Source organism: Ovis canadensis, chromosome 10 (assembly GCF_042477335.2).
Source record: "Ovis canadensis isolate MfBH-ARS-UI-01 breed Bighorn chromosome 10, ARS-UI_OviCan_v2, whole genome shotgun sequence".
NCBI classification, from domain to species: domain Eukaryota; kingdom Metazoa; phylum Chordata; class Mammalia; order Artiodactyla; family Bovidae; genus Ovis; species Ovis canadensis.
The window spans coordinates 27,531,993-27,542,185 of NC_091254.1; the positions used below are offsets into that span (position 1 = coordinate 27,531,993).

The 10,193-nt window shown below is 45.4% G+C and overlaps 1 protein-coding gene across 1 annotated transcript in view; it reads right to left on the bottom strand.

The window, feature by feature from the left end:
- EPSTI1 (epithelial stromal interaction 1) overlaps positions 1-4,898 on the bottom strand; it is a 103,114-nt gene extending 98,216 nt beyond the window's left edge. The window contains exon 1 of the mRNA XM_069601250.1: positions 4,415-4,898. Coding sequence (XP_069457351.1) covers positions 4,415-4,593 — 179 coding nt within the window. The 5' untranslated portion in view covers positions 4,594-4,898. The remainder of the gene's footprint in view (positions 1-4,414) is intronic.
- Positions 4,899-10,193: the final 5,295 nt, after the last annotated feature.

Consider the following 10,193-nt stretch of genomic DNA (forward strand, 5'->3'; position numbering starts at 1 on the left):
GAAGTGCAGAGAGTAAGGAATGGCAGGATCAGAACTTGAACCCAAGTTCTTTAATTGGCATCAAAGCTCCTGCTCCTCTGCCCAGATTGGGGCTTCCTTAGTGAATAAGTGGAAGGATGCATATAAAACAAGGTCAAAGTTCAGTGCTTTATCATGTAAATAAGTTCGCATTGAAAGAGAACAAGTGAGGTTTCACTATTAAACACTCAACTCGATCCTTCCTTTTTCTTAATTTCCCATCAGAAAAGGCTTCTAATTTCTCCCCAAGAAAATAAATCTTAATGGCTTTTTGTCAGTTTTATTGAGCTGTTATTAGTATCTGCCATTCAACCAGTTTCCCTAGTTTCCTACTTCCATTAAAGGAGACAAGCAAGTATAAACAGCAGATACAAGTGACTAATGGAGATGTAAGAAGAGTTCAGAGTGGTCAAAGCAGGATCTTACATGTTAGATACTTAAGAGGAAATGTATCTTATAATGTCCTGCTTATTGTAGCTGGTTCACATGGAAATGATGAGCTCTGTGAAGTACAACTGAACCCACCCCACCCGTGTACTCTCTAATGTCTACTGGCAAATTAGAAACTACAAAATAGTCTACAGTGAGGTCTTCAGATACCGAGGTCTGGAAAATTAATTAGAAAACTACCTCTTTCTGAATAATTCAGTCCAGCAAGATTCTGAAGGTAATTTACTGGTACAATTAATTTACAAATAAGAAAACAGATAGATGCCACTGCCAATGTTTATGTGATGTTATGAGCTTGCAATTAAATAATTATGTCTAAGTAGATGCTGTATAATAGAAAAAAGGCATAGAGGGTATTTACTATCAACATACATCCATGACCTCTGTTTTATCAAATGCTACAGCTTATAGAGCTGGAAGTTACCCAAAATTAATGGACTTCCATTATGACGAGATAACCTTCCTGTTTTTTTTCTTTGCCACTATACTCAGCTTATGGAACCTTATTTACCCAGCAGGGATGAACTCCAGGCCCAGGGAGTGAGAGCACTGAGTCCTAACCACTGGACTGAGGTGTGGGGTGGGACAGTGTAGGGGGACGGGTACGGGAGGGATCTGTGAGGAATTCCCCCACCCCCAGCTACTCTGAATTGGAGACAAATGCAGCAATTGCTAATTGAAATCACCCAGATCATCCACCCCATCTAAGGGCAACTCAAAGTTCAGTTCAGTTCAGTTGCTCAGTCATGTTCAACTCTTTGCGACCCCATGGACTACAGGATGCCAGGCCTCCCTGTCCATCACCAACTCCTGGAGTTTATTCAAACTCATGTCCATTGAGGCGGTGATGCCATCCAACCATCTCATCCTCTGTCATTCCCTTCTCCTCCTGCCCTCAATCTTTCCCAGCATCAGGGTCCTTTTAAATGAGTCACCTCTTCGCATCAGGTGGCCAAAGTATTGAAGTTTCAGCTTCAACATCAGTGCTTCCAATGAATATTCAAGACTGATTTCCTTTAGGATGGACAGGTTGGATCTCCTTGCAGTCCCAAGGGACTCTAAAGAGTCTTCTCCAACACCACAGTTCAAAAGCATCAATTCTTCGGTGCTCAGCTTTCTTTATAGTCCAGCTCTAACACCCATACATGACTACTGGAAAAACCATAATAGCCTTGACTAGATGGACCTTTGTTGGCAAAGTAATGTCTCTGTTTTTTAATATGCTGTCTAGGTTGGTCATAACTTTTCTTCCAAGGAGCAAGCATATTTTAATCTCATGGCTTCAGTCACCATCTGCAGTGATTCTGGAGCCCCCCAAAATAAAGTCTGTCACTGTTTCCCCATCTATTTGCCATGAAGTGATGGGATTGGATGCTATGATCTTAGTTTTCTGAATGTTGAGCTTTAAGCCAACTTTTTCACTCTCCTCTTTCACTTTCATCAAGAGGCTCTTTAGTTCCTCTTCACTTTCTGCCATAAGAGTGGTGTCATCTGCATATCTGAGGTTATTGACATGTCTTCTGGCAATCTTGTTTCCAGCTTGTGCTTCCTCCAGCTCAGCGTTTCTCATGATGTATTCTGCATAGAAGTTAAATAAGCAGGGTGACAATATACAGCCTTGACATACTCCTTTTCCTATTTGGAACCAGTCTGTTGTTCCATTTCCAGTTCTAACTGTTGCTTCCTGACCTGCATACAGATTTCTCAGGAGATAGGTCAGGTGGTCTGGTATTCCCATCTCTTTCAGAATTTTCCACAGCTTCTTGTGATCCACACAGTCAAAGGCTTTGGCATAGTTAATAAAGCAGAAATAGATGTTTTTCTGGAACTCTCTTGCTTGTTTAATGATCCAGTAGATGTTGCCAATTTGATCTCTGATTCCTCTGCCTTTTCTAAAAGGAGTTTGAACATCTGGAAGTTCATGGTTCATGTACTCTTGAAGCCTGGCTTAGAGAATTCTGAGTATTACTTTACTAGCGTGTGAGATGAGTGCAACTGTGCAGTAGTTTGAGCATTCTTTGGCATTACTTTTCTTTGAGACTGCAATGAAAACTGACCTTTTCCAGTCCTGTGGCAACTGCTGAGTTTTCCAAACTTGCTGGCATATTGAGTGTAGCACTTTCACAACATCATGTTTTAGGACTGGAAATAGCTCAACTGGAATTCCATCACCTCCTCTAGCTTTATTCGTAGTGATGCTTCCTAAGGCCCACTTGACTTCATATTCCAATCTAAGTTGAATAATATTAAAAGCCAGGTACTTATGAATTCTTTCAAAAGTTAAGGGATGAAATAAAATCTGTTTATTGGTCATAAGTTTATATATTGTTTCTGAGCAACCAACATTTGCCTTTCATGTAACTAGAAGTTGATGAAAAGGGAGAACTGAAAATGAAACTACCTATCAATAGAAAGTTCCAGTTCACAGAGGCAGCACTTCAAAAGCAGTAATGTCTTTACAAACCCTGCTGCTGCTGCTGCTGCTGCTGCTGCTGCTGCTAAGTTGCTTCAGTCGTGTCCGACTCTGTGCGACCTCATAGACGGCCTCCTACCAGGCTCCCCCGTCCCTGGGATTCTCCAGGCAAGAACACTGGAGTGGGTTGCCATTTCCTTCTCCAATGCATGAAAGTGAAAAGTGAAAGTGAAGTTGCTCAGTCGTGTCCGACTCTTAGCGACCTCATGGACTGCAGCCTACCAGGCTCCTCCGTCCATGGGATTTTCCAGGCAAGAGTACTGGAATGGGGTGCCATTGTACTGTCGGCTTAATAAAGTAGCTTATCCATTGGTAGGAAAGAAAGCGTCACTGACACTTTACATAATAAATGTTTCCAGGATAGTAACTGTAGTCCCTAAACCAAAGACCAGGAATAAGTGCTACCTACCTGTTGATAAATGTAGAGCACTTCTCAACACGGGAGACAAGAAACAACTGCAGGGCTTCCCTGGTGGTCCAGTGGTTACTAATCTGCCTTGCAATGCAAGGGACACGAGTTCAATCCCTGGTCCAGGATGATCCCACATGCCACAGAGCAACGAAGCTCGTACTCCACAACTACTGAGCCCACACTCTAGAGCCCATAAGCTGCAACGACTGAAATCCCCACACCTAGAACCTGTGCTGCACAGCAAGAGAAGCCCACGTATGGCAACAAGAGAGACCATGTGCAGCAACAAAGACCCACCACAGTCCAAAAAAATTAATAATAATAAAAACTCTTAAACACTGCAGCCACTCATATCCTCTCTGACTCAGTCCTCTGATGTTAAGATGCCACAATTTTGTTGTTGGGCTGCAAACTCCTAGAGGCAATATTTGCATCTTCTACCCCTTAACACATTCCCTCTTCACCCTTACCCTGGCAGCTGATGTGAAGATACTATTTACGGCATCGATTTTTTTTTTTTTTAAGAAAGGAAATTTTTAAATATTTTCATATTGTTTAAGGGCTTCCCTGATGGCTCAGTTGGTAAACAATCTGTCTGCAATGCTGGAGACCTGGGTTCGATTCCTGAGTTGGGAAGATACCCTGACAAAGAGAATGACAACCCACTCCGGTATTCAGGTCTAGAGAATCCCCATGGACAGAGGAATCTGGCAGGCTATAGTCCACGGGGTCGCAAAGAATCGCACACGACTGGGCGACTAACACGCAAGAGCATGAGTTCTGGAGATACCTGGAAAATTCGCAAGAAGCCTAAGCAGCCACTACACACGTATGTCTTTCAGTCCTGGAGCCGGTCACAAGAATCAGGAAAGGAACAGGGGCTTCGATGTTCAGTAAAGGGCCCCGGACTGGCACTCTCAATATATACTGTAATTCACCGGTTGTTAACCCTGATTGGGCCCGCGTGTCTCAAACTCCATAGATCAGGGAAGAACCTGCGGGTCTGCTCGCGGAAGACCTGCTGGGCCGCCGCCGCACCGGACAGGTGGTTAAATACTTACAACCTCGGGCCCGCGTGCTCCGTGCTCTCCCGCGAAGGCCTCTCGGGAGCCGCCTCCAAACCCTGCCTGGGCGCCTGCGGTGAGCCCAGCTCCCCGCGCCAGGCAGGAGGGTCCCGGGTGGGGCGGGAGGCTGCGGGGGCTCCGAATCCGGAGCCCTGCACCCTGGTGCCGGTATACATGGTTCAGAGCCCGCGGAGCCCCTGCCGGCGCCGCTCAAGACGGATGCGGGCGGCGCTGGGATGCGTGGCGGGTCTCGAGACTGCGACTCCGAAGAGCCGCGTCAGCGGTTTTAACAGCTGAGTTTCGGTTTCTCGCTCCCAGCAGCCGACAGCACCGCCCCCCAGGACTTCCCCTACCTCGCTCCTCTGTGGCGCCCTCTGACCTGATCGCAGGAGTCCACCGCCCCGCCCAACCTAGGATATGGAGCGAACCTGGCCGGCTCCAGGTGAGTCGGTTTGAGGATGTCACAACCACCTTAAATAGTGATTAAAAGCTGTCTATGATCAGTGACGGACACCTCGTGTAAGCAGGAGTAGCCACTAGGTAACTGAAATTCCTGAAAGACGCCTTAGGGCCTGTTTAACTCTTCGCCCTAATATGAGGTTCCTGCAGAGTATTTGAGAGTGTGAACAATGTATTAAGCTTCAGATGCCAGAGATTAGGTCAATAGTTAAAATCATCTAGACACAATATGGCCTTTCACCAGTAAAGGCTGCTGTTTCGCTTTTACCGAGTACGCTCAAGATACAGGAAATGGAAAGTGAAATCAAAGAAAAAGCAGAAGTGGGGAGAAGCAAGCCAAGGAGAAAGCAGAGATGACTTCACGGCTAAGTGACTGATCAGACAGTCAAGTTTTGATGAAATACCTGCTCTGTGCAAGACATTGGGCAATAATTCAACCATGGTGTGGGAATAGTTTAAAATACAGATTTGCAAGATTCTGTGGGTCTGGGGACTAGTGCCCCCATCCATATGGTTCTGAAGTGTGCTGGGTTGATCACCATTGTCCTAAAGTTGGCTGTACAACCATGAAAGAAGTCTCTTCCTTCAACTAACCTGTACCCTAAGACAGCGGTCCCCAGCAGTTTTGGCACCAGGGACTGATTTCCTGGAAGAATGATTGTTGGAGAGGGATGGTTTTAGGATAACTCAAGCACATCCATTACATTTATCATGCCCTTCATTTCTGTTATTACTACATCAGCTCCACCTCAGATCCCAGAGGTTGGGGACTCAACCTCTGTGGATGTTCAGGAAAACTAGGGCTTAACCCCTCTGAATAATTCAAAGGGACATTTGGGAACGTGCCACAAAAGTCAAGAAGTTCACCCGGAAGAAGGAGGCTTGTGGCTTAAACTGACACTGTGTGTACCTAACTCCAGGCGGGGCAGGATGGTGGAGCACCCCAGCCTGTAGTCAGGGAGACACCAAGGAGCTCAGTTGTTTTGTTTGTCTTACTGGTACCTGGCTCAGTCTGTAATGAATGTGCCTGCAGAGGCAGGAGACTGCCTGCAATACAGGAGACTAGGGTTGGATCCCTGATTCGGGAAGATCCCCTGGAGAAGGAAATGGCAACCCCCTCCAGTATTCTTGCCTGCAGAATCCCATGGACAGAGGAGCCTGGCGGGCTACAGTTGCAAAAGAGGGTTGCAGAAGAGTTGAATATAACTTAGCAACTAAACCACACACTAGCACTTAGAAAAGAAAGATGAATACATGTTTGATAGCTAGTGGAAGAATTGAACGAAGGGCAGGCAGTGGGTGGAGTGGGACAGGAGAGAAGTTAGTGGCAAGGTGCTTGTCAGGAAAGGAAGCCAAGGCTTCTGGGCCACCCTGCAGCGTTAGAGGTCTGTCAAGTAGACCTGGGCTCTTGAACTTCAGAGAGCATCAGAACCACGTGGAGGGTGTGTTGAAACAGACTCCTGGCCCCTAATCCTTGTGTCTGAGATTCAGTAGGTCTGGGGTGGAAGGAACCCTGTGCGGTATTTTGAGGATCTGTAAATAATCCACATGAGTGGTTCTCAAATGGAGTTGATTTTGCCTCCTGCAGACATTTGGCAATGCCTAGAGGTAATTATTGTGGAGCCTGGAAGTTGCTGGAGGTGGGACTCCTGGCATCTAGTGGAGGCCAAGGAGGCTGCTAAACACCCTACAGTGCACAGGACCAGCTTCCCTGCACAGAAGATCGTCCTGCCCCAAACATCACTAGATCAAGTTAAAAGCTTTTGAACAGCAAAGGAAACCATGAACAAGATGAAAAGACAACCTTCAGAATGGGAGAAAATAATTGCAAATGAAGCAACCGGCAATGGATTAATCTCCAAAATATGCAAGCAGCTCAGGCAGCTCAATATCAGAAAAACAACCCAATCAATAAATGGACTGAAGACCTAAACAGGCATTTCTCCAAAGAAGACACACAGCCAGCCAACAAACACATGAAAAGATGCTCAACATCACTCATTATTAGAGAAATGCAAGGCAAAACTACAATATGGTATCATCTCACAGTGGTCAGAATAGCCCTCATCAAAAAATCTAGAGACAAATACTGGAGAGGATGTGGAGAAAAGACAACCCTCTTGCACTATTAGTGGGAATATAAACTGATCCAGCCACTTTGGAGAACAGTATGGAGATTTCTTTAAAAACTAGGAATATAACTACCATATGACCCAGAAACCCCACTACTGGGCATATAACCTGAGAAAACCACAGTTCTTGAAGACACATATACCCCAATGTGCGTTGCAGCACTATTTACAATAGCCAGGACATGGAAGCCACCTCAATGTCTATCGACGGATGAATGGATAAAGAAGTGGTGGTACACATATACAAAGATATATTACTCAGCTATAAAAATGAACAAATTTGAGTCAGTTCTAGTACGTTGGATTAACCTAGAGCCTGTTATACAGAGTGAAGTCAGAAAGAGAAAAATATATATTAATGCATACACATGGAATTTAGACAAACGGTGCTAATGAATCTATTTGTAGGGCAGCAATAGAGATGCACGTATAAAGAACAGATTTGTGGACATAACGAGGGAAGGAGAGGGTGGGATGAATTGAGAGAGTGGCATTGAAATATATACATTACTATATGTGAAATGATAGCCAGTGGGAACTCGCTGCATAACTCAGGGAGCTCAACCCAGCGCTCTGTGACAACCTAAAGGGGTAGGATGGGATGGAGGTGGGAAGGAGATTCAGGAGGGAGAGGATGTATGGATACCTACGGCTGATTCATGTTGACTTATGGCAGAAACCAGCACAACATTGTAAAGCAACTATCCTCCAATTAAAAATTGATAAATTAGGAAAAGGAAAGAACAACCCACACCTGTATTCTTGTCTGGGAAATCCCGTGGGCAGAGGAGCCTGATGGGCTACAGTTCATGGGGTCCCAAGAGTTAGAGCCGATTTACTGACTAAGCAACCACAGAGTCTAATGGTTGCTGTTTTATGGTGACTTTAAGGTTTTAGCTTTGTAAGTGGGTAAGTGGTACAACCATTCATTATTAATCAGGCGGAAGGTGAGAGACTTTGACTTGAAACGGGGTGGGCTGGAGGTGCCCGCAAGATGAGACATGCTTACCGTGGATCTGGGTGGTCTTTCTGGAGGTGATGAGCTTCAGAATCTCCTCCCCTGGGAAAACACCACAGGAGCTTTTGTTTCAGAAGAGAAAGCAGTTGTTTTTGGTGGTTAGATTACATTCAAATTTTGAGTAAGGGAAAGCCCATTAGGGGAAAACCAATTCTGTTAAAGGTAATAGTAAACCTGACTTTAGGAATGCACTTAGTTGACCATGTTTATTTTACATCATGACCGTGCAACACACCCTTGTTTCAAACATAAGATAGAAATAGAAGATAATGGTCAAAATCTAAATTGCTTATTCTATTAATATTCGCTACTCTTAGCTACATTCTCAAAGTGTTTTTAAAAATATGAATATGATTTGTGATTACAATAGACATCTACAAGCTTCTTCAGGGTGCTTAGAGGGAGTCATCTACTGCCTTATCACCCACTGTCTCACCATAGTGTGTTAGTCACTCAGTCGTGTCGGACTCTTTGTGACCCACGGATTGTTGCCAGTCCAAGCTCACTCTGCTCACCACACAGGAGGCCAATGAAAGAGACCAGGTGTTGAGGCAAGGAAAACTACTTTATTCTGTAAACCAGCTGACTGAGAAGATGGCAGGCTAGTGCCTCAAAATAACCATCTTATTAGGGGTCTGGATGCCCAGCTCTTTTATAGATCAGAGGTGGCGGGAGAGGTGAGGAAGCAAAGTAAAAAGGCCATTAATCTTGCAAACATCTCCCAGAACAGGCAAGCGTCAGGCGGGGGATGTATAGGTGGAGAGAGTCCTGAACAAAGGCACTTAGTTTAACAGTCAGCCAGAGGGGCAGGATTCTCTGAGGCAGGCCATTCTGTATGATTATAATAACAATAGCAACAAAAAGCAAGTCAAAGAAACAGTTCCAACATAGCGTCAGAATTGGCTTCTTCTCTGCAACAGGACTGCAGCCCTCCAGGCTCCTCTGTCCAAGGACTTCTCCAGGCAAGAATACTGGAGTGGGCTGCCACTTCCTCCTCCAGGGGATCTTCCCGACCCAGGGATCATCCCAGGTCCCCTGCATTGCAGGCACATTCTTTACCGTCTGAGCCACCAGGGAAACCCAGCTTATGTGTGTTCATTTGTATGAGAAGATAGGCTGGCCTTTTGCATGGGTCGTCCTGAGGCGTGTGCCTCTGTGGCATCACTGGTGGAGAGAAGCAGGGCAAGGGGGCAAGATTCTGGATCTCCATCCCTACTCCCACTGGAGTCTTCCAGCCCTCATCTCTTCTGTATGGTGGACTGCTGCCTGATTTCTGTTTGAAGCAAGAGTTCTATGGCTTTAAAAGTTTGTAGAACCACTATACATAGACAGTTGTTTATGTTTTAAGACAGCGATGCCCAACCGTTTTGACACCTGGGACCTGTTTCATAGAAGACAATTTTTCCACAGACCTGGAGGTGGGGGAGTGGTTTTGAGATGACTCAAGCACATTACAGTGAAGTGAAAGTTGCTCAGTCATGTCCAGCTCTTTGAGACCCCATGGGCTATACAGTCCATGGAATTCTCCAGGCTGGAATCCTGGAGTGGGTAGCCTTTCCCTTCTCCAGGGGATCTTCCCAACCCAGGGATTGAACCGGGGTCTCCTGCATCACAGGCAGATTCTTTACCAGCTGAGCCACAGGGGAAGCCTGACTTGGATGGCATCACCGACTTGATGGACATGAGTTTGAGTAAGCTCCGGGAGTTGGTGATGGACAGGGAAGCCTGGCGTGCTGCAGTCCGTGGGGTGGCAAAGAGCAGGACACGACTGAGCAACTGAACTGAAGCACATTATGTTTACTGTGCATTTTATTATTATTACATCAACTCTACCTCAGATCATCAGGCATTAGATCCTGGAGGATGGGGAGCCCTGTTTTAGGGGACCTGGGGAATAGCTGAAGCCTAGTGAGATAGATAAATTGCCTGAAATGTGGCCAATTAGAGATTTGTTTAGGAAATGGTTTTCTTTTAAAATAGAACTGCCTCCAGGAAATAATCATTATTCATTCCTTTAGGTAAAGGAGTTTAATCTGAGCAAAAGATATTTTGATGGGGGAAGAGGGAAGCTGAGGGAAAAGAGGAGGATTCCAAAAAGCTGTGCAAAGGAAAATGCTGTTTAAATGAGACATTGTTGAGAAATGGCAATTCAGGGCTCAATGAGCAG